The following is a 25540-nucleotide window of genomic DNA, read 5'->3' on the forward strand; positions in this document are numbered from 1 at the left end:
TTTCATTACTCAACTAGGTACAATCATCACCACATGACAGAACTGATGGTGTTACCTAGTTGGGTAATGAAACATCTGCAAGAAAACAACCAAGTTCAGAGAGCACCACAGATGGCACCGCTAGGTAACACGGTCCTTAAATGCAACGTCACGTGACCACGGTGCTTCATGGCAGAACTTCCAGTTGCAGTTGTTAAGCGATCGCTGCAGGTCATTAAGCAAGTACATCACTTGGTTGCCCTCTGAAACCTCCAGCCAGTTTCCCCACCGACTTTGCTTGCAGGAAGCCGATGAAAGAAGGTCACAAACAAAGACAGAAGAGACTCTGTGACTGACCTGTTGTAAGTACGAGGACTGGCCATAAGTATCGGTCCTTCCACACTATTGTAGGTTTGACCAGTGGCTCAATGAGTGGCCATTAAGCAAGGATCACTAATATATGCAATTTCATTCACTTAGGAATTGTAGAGCATTCAACTACATGGTGCAGTCCATCTCATTAAGGACTCTGTGAGAATAATGGGGTTTTTTTTAAATCATATTTTGCTGCACTACAGATGTTGTTTGTTGCATACAAATACATTTTTAATTTTGCCCATTCTCAGGGGACGCAATGCACGAAGGAGGGAAAGATAAATATTTTAAATAAAGAAATCCATATGCATTGGTATTTCACAGGATGAATAATCCCTGTTGTTATTGGGATTTTTATTTTTTTCACAGATCTGAAGGTTTTTTTTAAAATCTCAAGAAACAGTGACTTGGTTTATTAGAGCTACAATAGCAACAAAGGGTTTTTAATTCTTCTTTCTCTTTTTGAAGAATAATAGGGGATGTTTGTCTTTGCCCTCGGTATTGTTACTATTGATTAACCCAAATATTAATAAAAGGGTGATGGGTGGACTGAATGACTCAAATCTTGGCCCTTCACTTCAAAAGCAGAAATATTTCAACACTAGCTGATAACCCGGCGTTGCCTGGGGTATTTATTTATCCCAATCCTGTAGTCGGGACTCACACTGTTGTAGAGTCTCTCGCGGAGCGTTGCAAGTCTTCTATTCCCTCTCCTCGGGAGTTTCTTGTCTACACCGGTGTTTCATATTTTTTTATTGCACTTGGCCAATCACCTGACATTTCCTTGGAGGGCTGAGAGGAAGGCCCCTTGTGGAGTACTAGAGTACTGTGAAGCCGTTATCATGGCAAGTCCACTGTGCTGTACAGTAGAAGCCATTTTAAGGCACACACCCACACCCTGAGGGGTGTTAGGTGTGACTTACCTCCACAGTATTTGTTTTCAGAGGGTAAGTCATCTGTCGATTGAAATTGCTCGGGATGTTCCAGAGTTTTTATTTAGATAGATAGATAGATAGATAGATAGATAGATAGATAGATAGATAGATAGATAGAGATAGATAGATAGATAGATAGATAGATAGATAGTAGGGAGAGATAGAGATAGATAGATAGATAGATAGATAGATAGATAGATAGATAGATAGATAGATAGATAGATAGATAGATAGATAGATAGATAGATAGATAGATAGAGAGAGATAGAGATAGATAGATAGATAGATAGATAGATAGATAGATAGATAGATAGATAGATAGATAGATAGATAGATATAGATAGATATATAGATAGATATATAGATATAGATATAGATATAGATATAGACATAGATATATAGATATATAGATATATAGATATTTGTTTTCTTAAGTTTTGCGGATATACTTACATGTATGGTGTTCGGCTTGGTTCGGGTATTTTGGTGATATAGACTACAATGACGTGGGAAAATGAAAGTTCTAACATATATATATATAGATATATAGATATATAGATATATAGATATATAGATATATAGATATATAGAATATATAGATATATAGATATATAGATATATAGATATATAGATATATAGATATATAGATATATATTTATTTGGGGAAAGAATTGTTTACATATTGTGCTGATTTTGGTGAAAGCCTGATGATCTCTTGTGGCAAAAGAAGAAGCTGTTTGTTTCTGCTGTTACAAATTTCTTTCAAAAGGGAAGGGAATTTTAGTGGAGGTCCTTTAGGGAGAGAAATGCCAGGTTCTTGCTGTGGATTCAGTGATCAGAGGGGAAAAGGTGTGCAAATGACCCTTTTGCTTTCCTTGGATGACTCTCAATTCAATTCCAAGGGAATTCCTCCCATTGGACCTTTTCAGAATGGGGAACAGAAGCAGACAAGGGGGTTGCAGATGGATGGATGGAATGGGGAAGGAAGGAAGGAAGGAAGGAAGGAAGGAAGGAAGGAAGGAAGGAAGGAAGGAAGGAAGGAAGGAAGGAAGGAAGGAAGGAAGGAAGGAAGGAAGGAAGGAAGGAAGGAAGGAAGGAAAGGAAGAAATATGGAAGTGAGAGAGAGGAGGAGAGGAGAAAAAAGGAAAGGAAAAGAAGGAAAATCTTTAGCAAAGAAATATTAGTGCAGAGTAAGTTTACAAAACACTCTTCCTGCCATCTAGAGGTGACCGTAATTGCTGCACTCCAGATCTTGTACCCTCACACTGGAACATGATGCTTTTAGTCAATCAATACAATGAAAACAAATTATTGCTCTCACATTTTCTAGAGTGATAGAACAGCATGGGACGTTTCACAAGATTAAATTTCAAGCCAAGCCATAAAGAATAAATGTTGCCCATTTACGACTTGAAAACAACAACAACCACCACCCAATGTGTCCATAGACTTTCTCAAACCACCTCATCTACATCTCCTCAAACATAATCCCCAGAATGTCTCTTGTTCCCTGGAGTCTGATTCCTCTGAACCTGATGGGAATCCCAGTGCCCAAATATCCAGAAGTATCAGGTTAGGTAAGTCATGGCAACAGCAGACCATGCTAACGCTTTAAGCTTTCGTGCCTACCTTTTCTTGATGGGTAAGGTAGTATCGAAACTTCCACACCAAGTCCTGTTCTTCATATGTTAGTTGCTTTGTAGGTGGGTAACTCACGATGATCTAAAATAAAACAACAAAACAAAATAAAACAAAACACACACACACAAAAACAGCAAATATTTATGGACTGCTGGTGCGGTGTCCTAGAGGTGGAGCTCTCACCTCACAATGAGGAGGCTGTGAGTTCGATCCTGGGTAGAGGCAGATATTTCTCTCTCTGGGCACACTGAGAATTTATCTGCTGAATGTAACTACGCATTGGCAATAGGAAGGGCATCCGGCCCGTAAACGCTCAGCTCCATTCAGTTGCCCAGACTCCACCAAATAATTATTATAGAGTCGTTAAAAAAAAAAGGATGATGATTTATGGACTGCTTCCTTTCCACAACCAGAAGAAAGAAATCTTCCCAGAGTTTGCAAAAGCATTCCCAACCGCCCCATTGAAAGACCTGACATTACCAACCAGATACTGTAAATTAACAGGAATTAAGCCCTACTATGATTGGGTAGCCTTCGGTTAAATGATTGTATTAAGGAAGACTACCTCTAGATTAAGGATATAAGCAAGACAAGTTCTGGCTGACAGTGTCCCACACAGTCCAACTACAATTAACCAGTGGAACGGCTTGCCACCAGAAGTTGTGGGTGCTCCATCACTGGAGATTTTCAAAGAAGAGTGTCAGCTTTGGAAGCCGTATTGACACCAGACGCTTCCACACTGCCACCTTCTTGAGCCTGGGAAAATGGGAGGGGGGAATTTCTTGGGAGTGTATGGGGTTAGACATAATAGCATTCTTCTTCGAAGTCAAGGTCATGTTGTTTCTGCACCTGGTTGTGAGGACGTCTCAAGTTGGGATGGATGTGATTGGGGCATGTGATGCGATGATGGATTCCCCAGATGTATCAGTTTACTATCCAAATAAAGAAGAACTTTTGAGAAGATGTCTGTCTCAGAATTATTTGTTGGAGTGGAGGTTTTCTGGAACGCTGACAAAGAGTTTGGACCGCCACTTGTCTGGAATGGTATAGGGTCTCCTGCTTGAGCAGAGGGTTGGACTAGAAGACCTCCAAATTCCCTTCAAACTCTCTTCTTCTGAATTCTAAGCATGATAAAATTAAATAAATAATAATGCAACCCTTTTAAGGTATAGCTTACATTCAGCTGATCTCGGGTAGTGGCATTGGGTTTAAGGTCATGATCCGAAGGACCGCTTCTTAAGCTCCTGGCCAGCTTGTGATGCTTACTTTCCACCAAGTTCTCCTTTAAATATAATAATAATTAGAAAACAAATCAGTTTAAAAATCAATTGAAATTGCCTGTGTGAAATTGCCTGTGTGAAATTGCCTCTGCTCTGAATTGACGCAAGTTGAGAAGACACAGAATTTTATGCAAGGCCAAATTAATTGTGAGACTTCAACGGTTCAGGGAAGATCAGGAAGGAAGGAAGGAAGGAAGGAAGGAAGGGAGGGAGGGAGGGAGGGAGGGAAGGAAGGAAGGGAAGGGGAGGAAGGAAGGGAAGGGAAGGGGAGGGAGGAAATTGAAATGATATGGTAAGGTAGGGAGAGAGGAGGAAAAGAATGGGAAAGGAAAAGGGGAACGAACAGAGGGAGGAAAGAAGGAAAGGAGGAAGAAAATTGAAATGATAGGGTCGGGAGAAAGGAAGAAAAGAATGGGAAAGGAGATGGGGAAGGAAGGAGGGAGGGAGGGAGGGAAGAAATTGAAATGATAGGTTAGGAAGAGATGAGAAAAAGAATAGGGAAGAAGGAAGGAAGGAATTTATAATTTTTATAATTGTGTTAGAAATATTGTATAGAGAATCATATGTAATTTTACTTCCAATGGAGTAAGTAAGTAAGTAAGTAAGTAAATAAGGGAGGGAGGGAGGAAGTTCAACTCATGGTAGCCAAGAAACATTTAAGCCTAGAAGGGCAGAATAGAAATTTATCCTTCCCTACCTAATGTTCCTCTCATACATTTGATATTGTTTCAACATAGTCTTGCAAATAATATCAAAATAATGTCTAACTATACCAATAAATAAAGATGTGTAATGAAGACGGTTAGCCAAACCAATTGCATTTTGGAAAAGAAAAGCCATTGTGGATGTGAAAGAAAGAAAAAGAGATAGTGCTTGATATTTTTTTAAAGATAGCTCTATTAGCTTTTTTTTTTTACTAGAAAGATAAAAACTAACAAAAATAATAGGTAAGGTAGAAAAGAGAAAATGGCTAGAAAGAGAAATAAACCCAACAGCACAGAGAAAGAAAAATGCAAAAAATGACTTTCTTTTAAGACAGATATATGTGTCCAGGCCTCAAACTCGGAGCCAAACCAAAACCCAGAACGTCACATCACAGCCACCCGCTCAGGATATCACTTCATGGAACTCAGGAGGTTACACCACAAAACCTCAGGATGTTGCAACACAGCCAACGACCCAGGAGATTTCAGCACAAGACGCAGGATGTCACAACAATAGAACTCAGAAGGTCATCACACAGCCCAATGACCCAGGTCATTACGACCCAGGAGATTACAGCACAAGACCCAGAATGTCAAAAGAATAGAACTCAGAAGGTAAACAGACAGCCCATTACCCAGGTCGTTACAACACAGGAGGCTACAGACACACAGCCAATACCTCAGCCACACATATTCTTACAAAAAGCCAGCCAATCTGCAAACATCAACTCCATCAACCAATCAAGAAATGACAACACAGCCAATCTCCCCACCAGTATATATAGGGAGACGGCAGCTCCGATCACGCTTTGCTCGCACAAGCACGAGGCCGAAAGCACCAGCCTGAAGATAGCGAGTGGGACCTCGTTGAAAAGTTGCCAAGATACTCTCAATCTTACACAGGAAAAGAACTGAACACGCCAAGACCTGCATACCTGTACCCGTGAAAATCTACGAAAATATAAATATATATATAAGAAAACACACACACACACACACACACACATATATCTTTATATATATATATATATATATATATATATATATATATATATATATATATATATATATATATATTTGTTTTCTGAGGTTCCGGGTATTTGTATGTGGATCTTTGGTTATTCGGTTTTCTCCACGAAGATTCAGTATCTAGGCAGCGTTTCGATGAAGTCTCATTCATCATCTTCAGGCTTGCTTCTTCGCTCTGTGCTTCTCAGAGTGATGTGAGCTTTCAGCTGCTTCTTCCTTCTAACTGCCAGTGGGGTGTGACTTGACTGGGTGGGGCTTGGCTGCGTTCCGATTGGGTGGGGTGTGTTCTCATTGGTTTGAGGCTTGGCTGTGTTCTGATTGGTTGGGGGCTGGCGTGTTCTGATTGGCTGAGGCGTGCTCTGTTCAGGTGGGGCTTGGAAATCACCAACATCCTCTGCACTAGCAAACCACCCAAAAGCAACCCAAGCCCCCACCTGAACAGAGCACGCCTCCAGCCAATCAGAACATGGCCAGCCCCCAACCAATCAGAACACAGCCAAGCCTCCAACCAATGAGAACACACCCCCACCCAATCGGACGCAGCCAAGCCCCCACCCAGTCAAGTCACACCCCACTGGCAGTTAGAAGGAAGAAGCAGCTGAAAGCTCACATCACTCTGAGAAGCACAGAGCCGAAGAAGCAAGCCTGAAGATGATGAATGAGACTTCATCGAAATGTTGCCTAGATACTTTGAATCTTACGCGGGGAAAACCCGAATAACCAAAGATCCATACATATATATATATATATATATATATATATATATATATATATATATATATATATATATATATGTTTTGTAGATTTTCACGGGTACAGGTATGTAGGTCTAGGTCTTTTCCCATGTGAGATCAAGAGTATCTTGGCGATGTTTCAGCGAGGTCCCACTCGCCATCCTCAGGCTGGTCGTCAAGATACTCTTAATCTTACACGGAAAAAGACCCGAACACACCTAGACCCACATATATATATATTTGTTTTCTGATGTTCTTGCGGGTATTTGTATGTGGATCTTTGGTTATCGGGTTTTGTCCCGCGTAAAGTTGGAAGTATCTAGGCAACATTTCGATGAAGTCTCATTCATCATCTTCAGGCTTGTGTCTTCGGCTCTGTGCTACTCTGTGCTACTCCGAAGACACAAGCCTGAGTTGATGAATGAGACTTCATCAAATGTTGCCTAGATACTCCAATTTTACGGGAGAAAACCGAATAACAAAGATCCATATATATATATTTATATTTATACACACACACACACACACACACACACACACACACACACATAATAATAATAATGACATGGGAAAATACCCGAACAAAGCTGAATACCACACATGTAAGTACCCGCGAAAACTTAAGAAAACAAATATAATAATAATTTATAAACTATACGTATACATTTTTAAAAGGACGTGGTGGCTCAGTGGCTAAGACGCTGAGCTTGTCAATCAGAAAGTTTGGCAGTTTGGCAGTTTGAATCCCTAGCGTTGCGTAAAAGAGTGAACTCCTGTTACTTGTCCCAGCTTCTGTCAACCTAGCAGTTCCAAAGCATGTAAAAATGCAAGTAGAAAAATAGGGACCCCTTTTGGTGGAAGGGTAAAAGCATTCTGTGAGCCTTCGGCATTTAGTCATGCTGGCCAAATGACCATGGAGACGTCTTCGGACAGTGCTGGCTCTTCGGCTTTGTAACGGAGATGAGCAGAGGCCCCTAGAGCCAGAAAAAACTAGCACGTATGTGCGAGGGGAACCTTGACCTTGACCTTATACATTTAAATCAACCTCTTAATCTAAGGTTACAACATAACTTCGATTTTTCTATTTTCTGCTACTTTTTTTTTCTAATCCTCATATCCTTATATCACAATTTCATTTTTTTTCCTGATTGACACAGAAACCCAAAAGGATCTCACCACTATCATTGCTTAATTTTCTTCTTTGTCAGTTTTGTTGCTGGTGATTTTGGCCCCAGGAACTTTTTGAAACGTAAGCCATCTCCTCCTCTGGAACCTCTGTTTGTATATTTACGTGCCCCAAGACTCAGAAACAGGTATTTCTTCCCAAATTCAGCCTGCCCCAAGTTATGTGGTACCCAAACATTCTTACCATGGACATCTGCGGATCTGGAACCTTAACAATCTCGGAACTTGTATAAATGGGAGATGCTTCATCACCATCCTAGGTTAGAAAGTTAAAGAAAAATCAGCGAAAGCAATCTAAAATAGTCAATTTGAACCAAAATTGATTCCAGAAAGAAAACTTTCTGGATTTTCTTTGAAGAGATTTCTCTTCTTTGAAGACATTTGAAGCTTCAAAGAAAAACCAGAAAGTCTAGCTGCCTCTTGCAAAAGCACCTTTGGGATAACCATGACCTGGAAGACTGAGGCTCTCCATTTCGCTTGCTTTTTCTGCTCTATATAAAGGAGTGCACGGATTGCAAGGAATATAAATCCATTCTTCACCATTCAGTCAGAACTGAAGAAGCTTCTTGGATGAGAAGTGAAACGTATTCAAGCAAAACAAGAAAGTCAAGTTGCTTTTTGAAAGACAGCAACGTTGGGACAAACATACCGGGATGACTGAGAATCTCCATAGATACTGAGTGAGTGAGTGAGTGAATGAAATTACACAGCCAAACTAAGCTGTGAATCAGAAAATCTTGATCCAGTTCATTTCTCCAAGCTTCAACAAACCCTTCCTTGTTCCACTTGGGAGATTTTACAAAACCCAAACATTCTAAACTAAATTTAAATTCTAAATTCAAAGTTTCCACTAAGTTTTCTATTTGCTCGACATGTGGATATTAAAAACTGCTTTAGAGCAAATTTCCGCTTCTGTTCTGGGGGGATTATATTTGACCCCATATGAGATTGAAAGAGTGAAAAGCAAGTGGCTTTCTTGGATCCTTCAAAGCCACATTTTAGCATTAGATCCTCCCAATCTATTATAGCATATCGGGCGGCACTTCGAACCAAAGAGATGAAAATCAACACCCGGCAAGCGTTGCATACCTTCTCATAATACACAATGGCATATTCTTTGTCATCGCATTTGACGCAACGGAATTCAATCATCAAGTACATAAAATTAGAACTCCGCTTCTCGCTCTGAGAATAAGAAGGAAGAAGAGAGGAGAAAAAAAGCTATGTGAAAAACTTGGAACTTTAATTTGCAAATCAATATAATTCATGCCAATATTTATTGGATGTCTTGATCTCGCCTTTATTTCTTCATCAGGAACTCAAGGTGATGAATGTACATAATACTCCTTCCTCCTCCTATTATCCCCGCAACAACAACCCTGTGAGGTGTGTTTGGCTGAGAGAAGAGAGGAACTGGCCCAAAGTCACCCATCCAACTTTCATGACTAAGGCAGGACTAGAACTCACAGTCTCCCAGTGATTGGCCCAAAGTCACCCATCCAACTTTCATGACTAAGGCAGGACTAGAACTCACAATCTCCCAGTGATTGGCCCAAAGTCACCCAGCTGGCTTTCATGCCTAAGGTGGCACTAGAATTCACAGTCTCTTGGTGATTGGTCCAAAGTCACCCATCCAGCTTTCATGCCTATGGCAGGATTAGAACTCACAGCCTCCCTAAGGCATCAAATACAGGAATCCTGCTATCGTGTCCTCACTAGTTGTTCTTTTATTTAGATTAGCCAAACCCAAATCCTGCAACCATTCTTCATATGTTTCAGTCTCCAGACCTTTAATCATTTTAATTGCTCTTTTTTTGCATATATACAGATATATAAAATAATAAATAAAATAATTTAATAGAAATAAACGGAGAGAAGTAATCAAGATGGCGGCTAAAACTGCATGATTGAAGGCCATCCTCTTTTCAAAATAGGTGAAAGATGTTAAAACAGGGGCTTGAGTACAGCCTGGATCAGATGGTTCCATCTGCAGGTATTTTGAACACTTTGAAAAAAAAAAAATTCAAATTGTTTCAACTTCTACCCTCAAACAACGCTATAGGGCTCTGTACACCAGAACAAGACACAAGGACAGTTTTCCCCACAATTAGTATCACTCTGCTTAAACAACTAATTCCCACAACACTGTCAAATTAACTACTAAGACTGTGTTACTGTGTTTCTCACAAAATAAGCCTGGGCCTTATTCTTTTTGACCCAGAAAAACGGCTGGCCATCTTTTCAAGGTGACTTAATTCCCCCCTCGGGTGGGCGGGCAGCGGCAGCTTGGATGTTGACCTCGGCGTTGGTGGGGCACTTCGTATCGGGAGACCTTCCACCACCGTTGCTTTCCCTTCTTTCCGTGCTGCCGCGGCATTTAGAGCAATGACGTGGCGTTTGGCGCAGCCATGTGCGGCCAGCCAGGGCTCCTCCCTGCAACCGGAGCCCGGCGGAGCCTGGCTTCAGGCGCTCCTGTCGCCGCCTTCCTTTGCCTTCAAAGGTAAAGCCGATTATTTTAAAAACGACGTCCTACTACAACAAAGACTCCCCTGCCCGAGAGGGCAACCCAGCCACGTGGGGAGGCGAATCTCCCAGGGCCGCAGCGCAGGATCGGCCCACCCTGGGAGAAGCACCCAGCTGCCATCCCTGCCTGGCGCCAGGCAGAGCGCGAAGAGCTTCGCCTGGGGCGCCCAGCGCAGCTGACAGGCGGGCCCTTCTTCCCGGCAGCAGAGCTCTCACCAAGGCAGTGGCGCCTCCCACCGGACCTTCCACTCACCCCCTCAGGGCCGCGCCAGAGCCGTGTGGGCTGGGCAGAGCCAGGAAGCGAGCTGCGGGTGCGCGCCCACCTGCCAAGCAAAAGAGCCGGGCCGACCTGAGTTTGGCTTCCTTCCCAAGTCCCTCCAGTGTGAATCTGAAGGGGCCACCGGGAGAGGTTGCCTGAGGCAGTGATAGTGCCCACCCGTCCGCAGACAGGGAGGCGAGGTGATGGCAGCACTGCTTCCTTGGCTGGCGGAGAGAGTCCGAAGCTGCCCATCCTTTCCACCCCTCACCCAGTCCGTCACCGTCCCCATGCATCTCCAAATGCGCCGGCAGCTTCAAACGCTGCAGCGGAACGGGCATCAGGCAGAGACGCTGACTCGGCGGGGCTCAGCTCGGAGGAAGATGCGGTGCAGGCCGTCTCCTTGCCTCCCTGTCCACGGATGGGTGGGCGCTATCACTGCCTCGGGCGGCCTCTCCCGGTGGCCCCTTCTGGTTCGCGCTGGAGGGACTTGGGAAGGAAGCCAAGCTTGGGTTGGCCCGGCTCTTTCGCTTGGCAGGCGGGCGCGCACCCGCGGCTTGCTTTCCTGGCTCTGCCCAGTCCGCACGGGTCTGGCGCGGCCCTGACGGGATAAGCAGAGGATCCAATGGGAAGGCGCTCACTGCCTTGGCAAAGCTCCGCCACCGGGCAGGAGGGCCCACCTGTCAGCTGTGCTGGGCGCCCCAGGTGAAGCTCTTTGCACTCTGCCAGGCACCAGGCAGGTATAGCGGCTGGGTGCTTCTCCCAGGGTGGGCCGATCCTGCGCTGCACCCCCGGGAGATTCACCTCCCCACGTGGGGTTGGCGGCCCTCTTGGGCAGGGGAGGCTTTGTTGTACCGGTGGTAGGGTGTCGTTTTTAAAAGAATTGGCTTTGCCTTTGAAGGCGAAGGGAAGGCGGTGACAGGAGCACCTGAAGCCGAGTGTCTCCGCCAGGCTCCCGTTGCAGGGAGGAGCCCTGGCTGGCTGCGCGTGGCTCTTGCAACTGCTTAGGGGAGGGCTTTTTGCCAAACACGCATGCGTACTCTTTTTGCTCTAAATCCATGTTGGTTATATCTTTACAACTTATATTGTTTTTATTGTTTCCTAGTATGATTTGATTGCTTATTAGTATCCTATGATTATCACTAAATGTTGTATCTTATGATTCTTGATGAATGTATTTCATTTTTTTCTTTATGTACACTGAGAGCTTATGCACCAAAGATAAATTCCTTGTGGGTCCAATCACACTTGGCCAATAAAGAATTCTATTCCATTCCATTCCGTATTTTCTATTCTATTCTATTCTATTCTATTCTATTCTATTCTATTCTATTCTATTATTATTTCTATTTCTATTTCTATTTCTATTTATTTCTATTCTATTTCTATTCTGTTCTAATGTCTTAGTCTTTGTCTTAGTCTATTCCATTCCATTCCTTTCCATTCTATTCTACTATGGATTGAACATCCTGTCTACAACTCAGTCCTTTCCGCAGCTCCAAGAAGATTCCACACCCATTTGCACTCTTATTCAAGTGACCCTGAGGGCATACATTAAACCCAAGTGTCCTCAACAGCTCTCAAAGAGAGTGCTAAACAACCTGAGATGAGAAGAAAACTGAAGAACTGAGAATATTTCCTGAAAGATCAGGCACCGGTTGTGCACCACTGTTTCCCAATTAGCCATGGCTCCAAAACTCATCAAGGCCCATGACGTACCTCATTGATCATTTCAATTTCTCGAAAGGTCAACCTATCCAGCCAATCGACTTTGACCATGTGCCCTTGCCTGTGAGATTTGGTGAGCTGGAAGGAAAAAAATAGAAGATTGTTATTTTGCTGGACAGAAAGAAGTTGCCATGTTGAAGATATTATACACATTAATATGTATATGTGTGTATTCTCACTGATTGTCTCTCACTCTCTCTCTCTCTTGCTATCTATCTATTTACCTACCTATCTGTTTACCTACCTATGTATCTAGCTACCTATTTACCTACCTATCTATTTACCTAAGTATCTAGCTACCTATGGATCTACCTATGGATCTACCTACCTACCTACATATCTATTTACCTACCTACATATCTATGTATCTATTTACCTACCTGCATATCTATCTACTTATGTATCTACCTACCTACATATCTCTGTCTGTCTGTCTGTCTGTCTGTCAGTCTGTCTAACTACCTATTTATCTATCAAGCTATCTTTTATCCATTATCTACTTATCTTTATCATTTGTCATCCATCATTCATAGGGGGAGGAGGAGGAGGAGGAGGAGGAAGAAAGGAAGAAAAGAAGGAGGAGGAGAGGAGAAAAAAGAGGAAAGTTGAGGAGGAGGAGAAAGGAGGAGGAGGAGGAGGAAAAAAGGAAGAAAAGAAGAAGAGGAAGAAGAAGTTGAGGAAGAGAAGGAAGGAAAAGGAGGAGAGGAAGAGGAAGAAGGAGGAGGAGGAGAAGGCGGAGGAGGAGGAGAAGGAGAAGTTGTTGTTGTTGGAGTTGACAACAACCAGCCCAAAGTCAAGGCAAGGTTGGCTTAGAACAGAAGTCTCCAGACTTGGTAACTTTTGAACTTCAACTCCCAGAATTCCTCAACCAGCCATACTGGCTGGGGAATTCTGGGAACTGAAGTCCACAAGTCTTAAAGTTGCTGACTTTGGAGAGATCTGGATTAAAACATAGGTCTCTCAGTCCAATATTTTCACCATTGCATTTCGGCACAGAGGTAAACTAAAGAGCCATAGAGTGCTAAGACACTGAACTAAGGACAATACTTCCTTGTTCATCTCCAGGTTCTGTGGCTGTGGTCATGGGTTCCATCTACCCAATCCACCAGAGCAAGGAAACAGGTAAGTTAAGGAGCCTCTTTCTTAAGGAGGTCTATTTAGTGTAACCAAGAAGAAGGGCCTACTCTGGGGTGGTTCCCAGCTTGTGGAACATAGCAATAGCACTTAGACTTATATACCACTTCACCACTTCTCGAAGAGGTTTACAGAGTCAGCCTCTTGCCCCCAACAATCTGGGTCCTCATTTTACCCACCTCAGAAGGATGGAAGGCTGAGTCAACCTGGAGCCTGGTGGGATTTGAACTGCCAAATTGCAGGCAGCCGACAATCAGCAGAGGTAGCCTGCAGTACTGCGCTCTAACCACTGTGCCACCGAGGCTATGGAGATAAAGCTGGCCCTCACCTTAATATTTCTTCCAAAAGCCCTGAAGACATGTTTTTTGCCACTAGGCATGGATAATCCAAGGTAATATGGAGCCCATCAAGTAGTTGATTTGATTGTTATCATTAGAGAGAGAGAAATTTATTAGGTTTTGTATCTGGGCTTTATCTGGGTTTGTAAACTGCCCAGGACCCTCATGAGTCAGTTTGGTGGCCATATAAATTAATACATAAATATTAATATTTATCAATATTGTTAATAAATAATAAATACAACAACAACATGTATCTCGTAGGAATCCAGCCTACAGCTTTCTTTACAGTTCGGTACCTGCAAACTCAGAAAATGGAGTAAAACCAAGCCGACTCTACATTTAGCACAAGTAAACTATGGGTTGTGTGAATACCACTAGGAAACCATTTAGCAATGAAGACTACATGTGTCTATGGGTATATGTGTGTGTGTGTTTTTCCCCAGTAAGTCTAAGATCACTCAATGCAGTTGTAAAACTTAGCTTAGCTGATAAAGATTGTCAGCATATTCTGCTGGTGTCCCATGACCATGTTTGGAAGAAAAGGAAAACAGGAAAGATAAATCAGAATTGCTCTGATAGGGAAGGAAATCTTGGAGCTCATCTACTCCAACCCACTGCTCAAGCAGGAGACCCTATTCTCAGGGGTGGGATTCAAACATCCCAGCAACTGGTTCTCTGCCTGGTTGTTGGGTGGGCATGACCATGGTGGGTGTGACCTACTGGAACGTCCAGGAGGGCCGTTTTTCGCCTTCCCCAGAATCCGGAGGCTTCCTTCGGGCCTTTGGGAGGGTGAAAACGGCCTCCCCGGGTTCTAGAGGCCCTCTGGGAGCCGGAAACAGGCCCATTTCTGGACTTGCGGGACTTCTGGCTTGGTCTGTTTTTCGCCCTCCCAGAGTCGTCATGCGGACTCTGCCTCCAAAACGGGCCGCATGGAGACTCCTGAGAGGGGAGGGGAGCGGTGGATGGGGTCAGCCGGTCGATTCAACTACCGGTTCGGCGAACCAGATGTAAATTTAACACCTGGTTTGCCCTAACCTGTCTGAACCGGTAGAATCCCACCCCTGCCTATTCCATTCCAGACAAGTGGCTGTCCAGTCTCTTCTTGAAAGCCTCCAGTGATGGAGCACCCACAACTTCGGGGTAGCAAGCTGCTCCCTCGGTTAATTCAGTCATCTAAATTCAGTTCAGAGTTTTGTTCCATAGAGTATCAACCTTCTGATCGCTCAAGTTTCCTCTTTCCACTATGTATTAAAATGGACAGTGATTAAATACATATGTGTGTGTCAGCCTCCCAGATCTTCTTCCTGACATCTTTTCCTTCGCTGCTTAGATCCTTTCTTAAAGATTCTTTGAAATGTTAATCCTGGAGGTATTTTCCATTTGATTATATCATCCAGTTCCTCCTGTTGTTCGCTTCTTTCTCTCTCTCCTGCACACTCTTATTCCAGTCTAATCTTCCCCTTCAGGGTGGCCATTTTAGACCACCGCTTCAGGCGTCTTCGGGAGGGAGCAATTGCCAAGCCGGGGAGGGGACTTGCGATTCCCCTCTACCCAGCTGACGGTCTCCCCTTCCTCTGCCACCCCTACGAGGTAGCTTCTGCCCCGAATCCAAAGGATTGGGGCTCTCCGACACCGAAGCACTAACCAAAGCCGCGCACAATCGCGGTCAGTGGTCCGTCTTTGGGGAAGCTCAAAACAGGAAGTCCTGACATCTTTTCCTGATTGGCTCTTGCCAGCTGCCTTGGAAATGGGGGGAGGGATAATTTGGGCTTTTGGGGGGGAAGGATGCTGGATGTTGAAGTTTATGTGAACTGTAAAAGTTGGGATGCTTTCCTGCTTAGTGTGCAAATGCAGCCACTTATCTTTTCTAGGTCAAGGTCAACCGTCTTGGCACACCAGATGTGTGAGACGCCACCTGAAGATGTACCCGCATGACATTATACACACCTCAGATTGGATATTCAGTTTGAATTGTTGGGGGAGGGGACTTGGGATAACTTTCAATATGTAATTTCCGCGCCTTTTGCCTCAGATCTTGTATTTCCTTTGTGGCTACCACTTCTTATGCAGTAAAAGTACTTTTCTCTGTAAAAATGGAGCCTAAGGTTTTCTTTCTTGGATTTTGAATGGAGGCACAGCTGACAGTGTGTGTGTGTGTGTATTTGTGTGTGTGTGCAGATATATATTTGTATGTATATGGCATGTGTATAAGTGTTATGTATCTGTTTTGGATAGATATACTTCTCTTGAGAGCAGGCAACAGAATTCCATTTTTAATGTGGGCCAGTGTGCTCACAAAAAAATGTCAATAAAAGTTATCTTATCATCTTATCTCATTTTATCTTATCTTATTTTATTGTTCTCACTGTTAGGAAATTTCTCTTTATTGCTACGTTGCTTCTCTCCTTGCTTAGTTTCCATCCCTTGTTTCATATCTTGCCTTCTGGTTCTTTGGACAATAGGTTGACTCCCTCTTCTTAATGCAACACTACTATCATGTCACCCCAGTCTTCCTTTTTCACTAGACTAGACATACCCAATTGCTTCATGGGTGTGTCTAGTCTAGTGACAGGGCAAGGGCATATATTCTTGTGACAATAAACCCGGAAGTTTTTTGTGAAGTGCTCGGAGATGGCAGCAAATCTTGCATTGGGATTAGCTTTGTTGTAGACTGGGCCTACCAACATGTAAAGCCTTCAAAATTATTACTTTCTATCATTACATCTCAACACATGCGGTGTATATATAGGGGTACTTTTCAAAGACTCATCAAGACTCAGAAAACCAGAAAGCATCAACAGAAGATCAAACATGCCAAGTTTCCTTACGGGATTAAACGGGAAAGCTTTTAAAATTAGTACTCGGAATAAACCTCACACAGCAACCTCATTGGGGGAACTGGTCTATACCAAAATGCAAAGAAAAAAGAAAAGAAAAAGAAAAAGAAAATCATTCCAAAAAGACATTTAAAAAAATCAGGACGGAAACATGAAGCTTTGCTACACACTTTTGAGGCAAACAGTTTTAGTCAAAACAATTAAAATAAAATTTGAGAAAAACCAGCAGCGATCACAAAGCTATTATCTATTCAATTAACCCTCCTACGCTTTGAGGTGTTAGAATTGATCCCAATGGGATCGTTAAAACTTGAATATTATTATTATTTTTGCTCTACCCTAACCATCCCATGCTCGTGCATTTTCTCATAGATATGGGACTGTATACCCCAAATATGGAATTTTATGCCTTCTGGTAAGATAAATGTCTAGGCTCTGAGGTATTAAGGGTTTCATGTGATGTGAAAGTGGAAAGTTAATCATTTGTAAGCCAATTATTACTTTACTGTTGGCGTTTGTATTTTGGCTTTTTTTCCAGGAGGCAACTGGACTTTCTTGTTTTTCCTTTGAAGATGTTTCGCTTTTCATCCAAGAAGCTTCTTCAGTTCTGACTGGAATATAAATCCTTCCCTTCCCCACCACCCATATTCAGAGCGGAAGAAGCTTCTTGGATAAGAAGCGAAACATCTTCAAAGAAAAAAAACAAGAAAGTCCAGCTGCCCCCTGAAAAAAGCACCTCTGGGACAACCATGACCTGGATGACTGAGTATCTCTGTATTTATCCATTTACTAGCTCGATATCCATACTTTGCAAGAAACTATGTGGTCGTGCTTACTTTTTGGGGAGGAAAATAACAGGGGGGGGGAGGAAATCTGCCTCTGCCTACCAGCATCCATCAGTATTCATCTGGCTAGTGTCCTGTCAGTGAGAGAGTTGAGGGCTGTTTGGAAACTGAAACAGCATTTGCTGTGTGAGCAAGAAGGAGACAGCAAGGAGCCTGGGCGTGGCTTAGCTCAACTGTTCTGTACTAAAGCTGCTTGGTGCTGTAAAACTGAAACTGAAACTCCTCTGATTGTGTTTTTGCATTTGGAACAGATTTCTTTTCAGGTGGGGAGGAAGAGTAGAACTCCTTAGCATCAGAGCGTGTTAATAATATTATACAGAATACTAACGCTCCAATGGTTATTTCGAAAAATCCTTTCTTAGTGAGCACCTAGAAGCCAAGGAACATACATGCCAAATTTCAAGTTTGTAGGTTTTACGGTTCAGGAGATTTTGTGATGATGCGTGAGTGGTATTTCGCTTATATAGAGAGAAAGACTTGCTTCTGTTTTATGAAATGTGTCTACAGCTTGCAACTAAATAGACTTTAGGTATACAGCTAGTCCTAGACTTACCACCGTCTGTTTAGTGACCATTCAAAGTTACACTCCCACTGAAAAAAGGAGACATGATTTTTTTTCACACTTATGACCGTTGCAGTATCTCCCATGGTTACGCGATTAAAATATGGACGCTTGGGAACTGGTTTCATATTTATGACGGTTGCAGGGCTCTGGGGTCACATGACCTGCTTTTGCGACCTTCTGACAAGCAAAGTCAAAGGAGGAAGACAGATTCACTTAACGTCCGTGTCACTAACTTAAACAATTGCGATGATTCGCTTAACAAGATAGGTGGCAAGAAGAGTTGTAAACTGGCACAAGTATCACTTAATGTCTCATTTAGCAACGTAAATCTGGTGCTCAACTGTGGTCGTAAGCAGGGGTTGGATTCAAAAATCCCAGCAACCGGTTCACTGCCCAGTTGCTGGGTGGGTGTGGCCATGGTGGGCGTGGCCTACCAGAACTTCCAGTATGGCCATTTTTCCGCTTCCCCAGAGTCCGGAGGCTTCCCTCAGGTGTCTGGGAGGGCGAAAATGTCCGCCCCCCAGGCTCTGGAGAGCCTCTGGAAGCTGGAAACAGGCCTGTTTCCTGACTTCCCCAGAGTCCGGAGGCTTCCTCAGGTGTCTGGGAATTTCTGAGTCTGGAAGCCAGGCCTGTTCCTGACTTCTTTTCCGCCATTTTCCGCTTCCCCAGAGTCCGGAGGCTTCCCTCAGGTGTCTGGGAAGGTGAAATTCCGCCCCCTCTGGAGACCCTCTGGAAGCTGGAAACAGGCCTGGGACTTCTAGAATTTCTGGTTTGGCCATTTTTCCGCTCCCCAGAGTCCGGAGGCTTCCTTGGGCCACTGGGATGGCGAACAGCCTCCCCTGGGCTCTGGAAGGCCTCCGGAAGCCGGAAACAGACCTGCTTTCGGACTTCCAGAACCTCTGGTTCAGCCCGGTTTTCACCCTCCCAGAGCCTCCGCGTGGACCCTGCACTTATCTGCAACTAAATGGGCTGCGTAGAGACTCCTGGGAGGGGAGGGGTGGGGCCAGCCAGTTGGTTCAACTACCGGTTTGGCGAACCAGATGTAAATTTAACATCCGGTTCACCTGAACCAGTCCAAACCGGTAGAATCCCATCTCTGGTCGTAAGTTAAGGACTAGCTGTACAATTCAGGATCCTGAATGCCAATTATCAACCAAGGGAGACTCCTACATCATGCTAACCCATTAAAAAATTAACAATGGTTGGCGTTAATCAAACTTAGTGTGCCGTGTAACTAGAATTGCTCCGTCTTCATTTAATCGGATTAACACTTCCAAATTCTGCACCTCGGTAACTTTTATGCCATATCAAAAGGGTCCATAATTAAATGGAAATCCAGCCAGCGTTAATATCAGAAGATGAGAATCATCTAAACATGGTTGCCTTTTGTTGTTGTTTTTTGTGAAATATTTCCACTAAACTGGAGATGAATAAAAAAGTGCCCAAGTATTTATATGTCAGTCTTTATTAATACGAAAATAATATTTATGGTCATTGGAGACAAAGGCCGTGCCTGCAAATTAGTAATCTCTCTCTGATTTATTACAGAACAAAAAAAAACTCTGAGCCAAGCATAAGGAGAGAGATTCACTAGGATAAATGAGGCTTTATTTATGACTAAAGTTAATTTGTTCCAGCAAGTACCATATTTATCGGCGTATAACACGCACAGGCGTATAACACGCATCTTCATTTAAGAGGAAATTTCAGGAAAAAAAATTTAAAAAATTCTGCCTGCCTGCCTTAGTTTCTGGTTGTTTGGGAGCAGCTTCCATTTGAGAATAATAACTATTCGCCTCTTTTTACTCAGCCGAAGCTGTTCCGATTCAACCATTAACGAAGGCAGGCAGGCAGGCAGAGCTGAGCACTGCGGGCGGGCGGGCAGGCGGACGGGGGTGGGGGTGGGGAGAAGCAGGCGCTTCAGGAAGCTGCGGCGACAGGAAAAGCCCCCGCTTCTTGAAGCAGTTTCTTCCTGTGCTGGTGGAGGAGCGAGAGAGCGACTGAGAAGCTGACCCAGAGAAGGACAGGCTTCGGTTGCTTCCTCCCTCCCCTTCTTTCATTTGTGTCCTTGATCCCGATCCCAGCAGCATTCACCGAAGGCTTCTTAACATTGCTCAGGCGCATAACACGCATACATCATTGCCCCCTATTTTCAGGGGGAAAAAGTGCGTGTTATACGCCCGATATCTGATAACTAAACCCAGAGGCACTTGGTTGAGACTGGCGGCTCAAATGGAACAACTAGATAAAAATAAATAAAATTATCTAGTCAACTACGGCTGCTCACAGAAGCTAAGCAGAGTCGTCCTTGACTACTAATTGAATGGGCAATCATTAGGAAAGTACCAGGGCTATAATCTAAAAATGTCCACAACAATGTTAACAAAAATGCATCAGGACAATTACAAAGAGCCAAATGTGTCTAGTTTTTTTTATATGTTACAGGTGGTCCTCGACTTACAAGTTGGCTTAGCGACATTTCGAAGTTACAGTGGGAGTGAAAAAGGTGACTTACATCCAGGGGTGGGATTCAAAAATCCTAACAACCGGTTCTCTGACCAGTTGCTGGGTGGACGTAGCCATGGTGGGCGTGGTCTATCGGAACTTCCGGAAGGGCCATTTTTCACTTTCCCCAGAGTCCGGAGGCTTCCCTCGGGCCTCTGGGTGAGAACGGCCTCCCTCGGGCTCCGGAGGCCCTCTGGAAGCCAGAAACAGGCCCGTTTCTGGACTTCCAGAACTTCCAGGAGGGCCGTTTTTTGCCCTCCCCGAGACTCCGCGTAGACCCTGCACTTACCTGCATCCAAAACAGGCCACGTGGAGACTCCTGAGAGGGAAGGAGAGGGGTGGGCATGGTCAGTTAGTTGATTCAACTATTGGTTCAGCGAACCAGATATAAATTTAACATCCAGTTCGCCCGAACCGGCCCGAACCGGCTGAATCCCACCCCTGCTTAAGTCCATTTTTCACACTTACGACCGTCGTAGCATTCACATGATCCAAATTCAGATGCTTGGCAACTGGTTTCACATTTATGACCGTTGTACTGTCCCGGGGTCCTGGGGTTCCCCTTTTGAGACCTTCTGACAAGCAATTTCACTGGGGAAACCAGATTCACTCAACAACCGCGTGACTAATTTAACGACTGCAATGATTCACTTAAAAACAGTGGAAGAAGGGTGGTAAGTTGGAACAAAAGTCACTTAACAACTGTCTCACTTAGCAAAAGAAATGCTGTGGTCATAAGTCGAGGACTACCTGTATAGATATCAATACATATACTTCAAGCATGGATCTTAACTTATTATCAAAACCTGCATTCTAGGGATAACAAAACTCCATTAAATTCTGGTCTGTCTCACACTGGGTTCTGTGGCCACAGACTCGGACAGTGAGGAGATTGGGGAGGAACATGGGCCAGTCCTGGAATCTGGGGAAGGCTCTGACAAGGGCTCTGTGTCGGAGACAGAGATGGGGCCGACAGTTATCAGCTGCCTTTGGAATCGGAGATCAGTGGGGAAGAAGAACAGCTGGAGCCTGTTCCCAATGTGCGCATGCACAGAGCTGGCAGGAGAAGGGAACAATTAAGAAACAAGGGTCGACTTGGGAGTAAAGCCACAGGTGGACGGTGAATGGCCCCTTCCGTACGGAATAAAGAGAAGCGAAAGGGCAGTAGTGTTTGCAGGAGACAATTTAGTTCAATTTCTTAGGGTGAAGATCTGTTCCTGACTTCTTGCCAAGTATTTTTCTGCTATAGAATGGCGTTTGGAAGATATCAGTCTGGCAACTGTCCAAGCCTGATAAAGGTCTGTAGTTGTACAATCTCTTGAAAGACTACTGGCCGGGACTATGCTGGAAAGCGAATGAGAGGAATTCACTTTAACCGAAATAAAAGGGGTTTTATTGGGATCAGGAGTTTTGTGCTTTTGGGAAGCCTAGGTCAGAACAGGTTCGGACCCCAACTTAAAACTATTATATGCCTTCTTTGACTCAGCACAATACGTGATCTTCATCATTGTGGATTGTGAATCATGGTTTAAAGCTTGTCATGTAACGTATTCAGCTAAACGAAAGTTTTGGCCAATGCTGAAACCCGATTATGAAGCTCAGGAGGGTTAACAGATACTAAAGGAGCAAACTGACATATGAACAAATCTAATAAAGCTTAAATTAGGATGTTAGTCCTCAGGAAGTTGCAACCATGTGCTTTTCCAAAGACTGGTGCCAACAACAAGCCATGGTTCCTTGGTACTTACTTCCTCCAAATGTTCCTCGCCTGAGGCCTACATTGAAAAAAAAACCTATCTGTTAGCTGCACGTCTCAAAAATGCAACTGAGATCTTTACCCAATCCTTGAATCCTCTGTTCTTCCTGGAAATGGGACCTTGAACTAACTAGAGCAGGGGTCTTCAAACTTGATAGCTTTAAGACTTGTGGACTTCAACTCCCAGAATTCCTCCTCCAGTCACGTTAGCTCAGGAATTTTGGGAGTTGAAGTCCACAAGTCTTAAACTTGCCAAGTTTGAAGACCCTTCATCTAATAGGTCAAAGGTTTAGCAACGTGGTTAAGCTTAGCCAGAGGGACACGGAAAGCAGAAAATAGGTCGATTTTTCCTAGCAAGAGTGATTGATCCCAAGAAGAACAGCATCACAAGAGAAACAAGGAACAGACCCAAAGATGAGACAGGGTGAAGAAATAAGGTATGAGATCCCAAAGGTGTTTTCTTTCCCAAAAGGCAACTGGTCTTTGTTTTTCCTTGAAGACCTTTTGCTTCTCATCCGAGAAGCTTCTTCAGTTCTGAAGAACTTGAAGTTCTTCAACTTCAAGAAGCTTCTTGACTGATAAGTGAAACTTTTTCAAGGAAAAAACAAAGTCCAGTTGCCTTTTGAAAAAGCACCTTTGGGACAACCATGACCTGAATGACTGAGAATCTCCATGGCTAAGACATGAGATGGGAGAAGGTAGTCCTTCTTTGAGAACAGGAAACAAAATCTCCCTTCCCAGAAACGGATCTTCAGAGTGACCTATGAAGATGGAAACTCCCCATGGGAATGTCGTGTTCCTATCACTGCAAAAGATAGCATAGAAAGAGATATTCGACCTTGATGACTTTAAGGCTTGGGGATTTCAACTCCCAGAGTTCTTCAGCATGGCTGGCTGAGGAATACTGGGAGTTGAAGTCCACGAGTCTTAAAGTCGCCAAGGTTGGACATCCCTGGCATAGAAGGTCTGCAAGATGATCTACATTTCTAGGGCATCTAGCATTCACTGATCCAAAGATCCCATGAATTACAAAACTATATATTTTATTTGAGTCTCAACACAGAGAGATAAAACAGAGTTTCCTGTCTTTTATTCTCACAAGAACGCTTAGCTGCTTCTAAGACTTAGACTAGAACTCACAATCTCCTGGTAATTGATCCAAAGTCACCCAGCCAGTTCTCATGCTTAAGGTGGGACTTGAATTCACAGTTCTCCTGCTTTCTAGCAAGGTGCCTTAACTACTAAACCAAACTGCCTCTATACATGCTTTAACTTCTAGAATGAACTCTTGATTCAGTTCATGGCTTCCCTCTGGTTTACATCCTTCTCAAACAACCATGGTAAAATCATAACTGTAAGCAATCAAGCCATTAGTAATAGAATAAGAGAGTTAGAAGGGACCTGGAAGGTCTTCTACTCCAACCCCCTGCTTAGGCAGGAAACCCCATACTATTTCAGACAAGTGGTTGTCCAATCTCTTCTTGATGGGGCACCCACAACTTCTGGAGGCGTTTCACTGATTAATTGTTTTCACTGTTAGGAAATGCCTCCTTAATCCTAGGTTGCTTCTCTTCTTGATTCATTCCCATCCATTCCTTCTTGTCCTGCCTTCAGGTGAAGTAGAACAACAAACAAGGAGAGTTTCTTCTTACCTTGGCTAACCGACTCATCTTGTCTTCTGAAAATGTACTGCTTGTTTTCCCAGGAGTCTTGGTGGGCTCAGAACCATCTGCTTCCACATTGGGCCATACTTTGAGATCATGCATTCCTTGACGGAACATCCTATGAATGGAAGGCAGATTTAAAGAGACAGCTATAATGGGATGGGATGGGATAGGAGTAGGATAGGATAGGATAGGACAGGAGTAGAGTAGAATAAGAGTAGAGTAGTAGAGTAGAGTAGAGTAGAGTAGAGTAGAGTAGAGTAGAATTGAATAGAATAGAATAGAATAGAATAGAATAGAATAGAATAGAATAGAATAGAATAGAATAGAATAGAATAGAATATGAGTAGAGTAGAGTAGAGTAGAGTAGAGTAGAGTAGAGTAGAGTAGAGTAGAGTAGAGTAGAGTAGAGTAGGAGTAGTTCTTTATTGGTCAAGCGTGATTGGACCCACAAGGAATTTGTCTGCAGTGCATATGCTCTCAGTGTACATATAAACAGCAAAGTAATATAACCATGAGATACCAATAGGAGAAGGTCCTATAGAAAAGATGAGAAGGATAATAGTATTATAACAATATATAACAGAAGAGAAGGAAAAACAACTCACCCATATTTCCCAAAGAGAGAGACCGTGGTGCCACCCACAGGGACTGCTTTCCCAGGTCCATAGATGTCCCATATTGTGAAGGCCACCTGAGCATTTCGGGGCAAATCAGGGTATTTAACTGGCAGCTTTAACCATTCATTCCAGCTGAGGAGAAAAGTTAAGTTTTAGTTCAGATTTACACTGGTCTAACCCTCCCTAGATTAGAACCTCAAAATCTGACTCGGTTATCGAGCCCCCTACACTATTAACATGATCAATCCATTTATTTTCATTGCCGTCCCCATAATGAATAAACTTATCTTGTAGAAACTTCTAGATGAACTCTGAAACAGGGCTCTCCAACCTTGGCAACTTTAAGACGTGTGGACTTCAAGTCTAGTTGCCTCTTGAAAAAAGAACAACACTTGGGACAACTATGATCTGGATGACTGAGAGTTTCCATAGACATCCAGATGAGATCTGGATGATGAGGAATGGAAGGATTTATATTCCTTGGAAAAGGCTGGTCATTTGCATTATTTTAGAGAATTATTGAGGCCATTTGGAGGTTTATCTGTGTCCTCATGATCAGCCGAGTGGTGCAAATGGGCTTGGAACCATCTTGGAACTGTTGAAAATTGTAGAGTGGAGATAGATAATGTTGTATTCCTCCTCCTCTGTTGACAGAGGGCTGTTTAATTTTGACATAGGTGGCTCAATGACTTCTAAAAGGAGCAAATGACCAGCTGTCTGCAATGAGTATAAATTCTTCCATCCTCTACCATTCAGTCAGAGCTGAAGAAGCTTCTTGGATGAGAAGCGAAACATCTTTAAAGAAAAACCAGAAAGTCCAGTTTCCTTTTGTTCCTTTGGGACAACCATGACCAGGATGACAGAGAATCTCCATAGACGTCCAGATGAGATCTTTAGGATCTAC

The 25540-nt window shown here is 43.5% G+C and overlaps 1 protein-coding gene across 2 annotated transcripts in view; it reads right to left on the minus strand.

Moving 5' to 3' along the window:
• Positions 1 to 25540, minus strand: part of PIK3C3 (phosphatidylinositol 3-kinase catalytic subunit type 3) — a 124583-nt gene that overhangs the window by 96991 nt on the left and 2052 nt on the right. The window contains exons 3-10 of one of the 2 annotated variants that reach the window (XM_087958705.1): positions 24625 to 24768; positions 24005 to 24134; positions 22345 to 22371; positions 12361 to 12447; positions 8952 to 9047; positions 8047 to 8118; positions 4108 to 4212; positions 2919 to 3011 (exon numbers count right to left, since the gene is read on the minus strand). In XM_087958705.1, the coding sequence (XP_087814831.1) occupies positions 2919 to 3011; positions 4108 to 4212; positions 8047 to 8118; positions 8952 to 9047; positions 12361 to 12447; positions 22345 to 22371; positions 24005 to 24134; positions 24625 to 24768 (754 nt within the window). The remainder of the gene's footprint in view (positions 1 to 2918; positions 3012 to 4107; positions 4213 to 8046; positions 8119 to 8951; positions 9048 to 12360; positions 12448 to 22344; positions 22372 to 24004; positions 24135 to 24624; positions 24769 to 25540) is intronic. The other variant, XM_087958706.1, reaches the window with a different exon arrangement.

Source organism: Notechis scutatus, chromosome 2, assembly GCF_049901735.1.
Source record: "Notechis scutatus isolate UNSWTSFEM ecotype Mainland chromosome 2, rNotScu1.2, whole genome shotgun sequence".
Lineage (NCBI taxonomy): Eukaryota > Metazoa > Chordata > Lepidosauria > Squamata > Elapidae > Notechis > Notechis scutatus.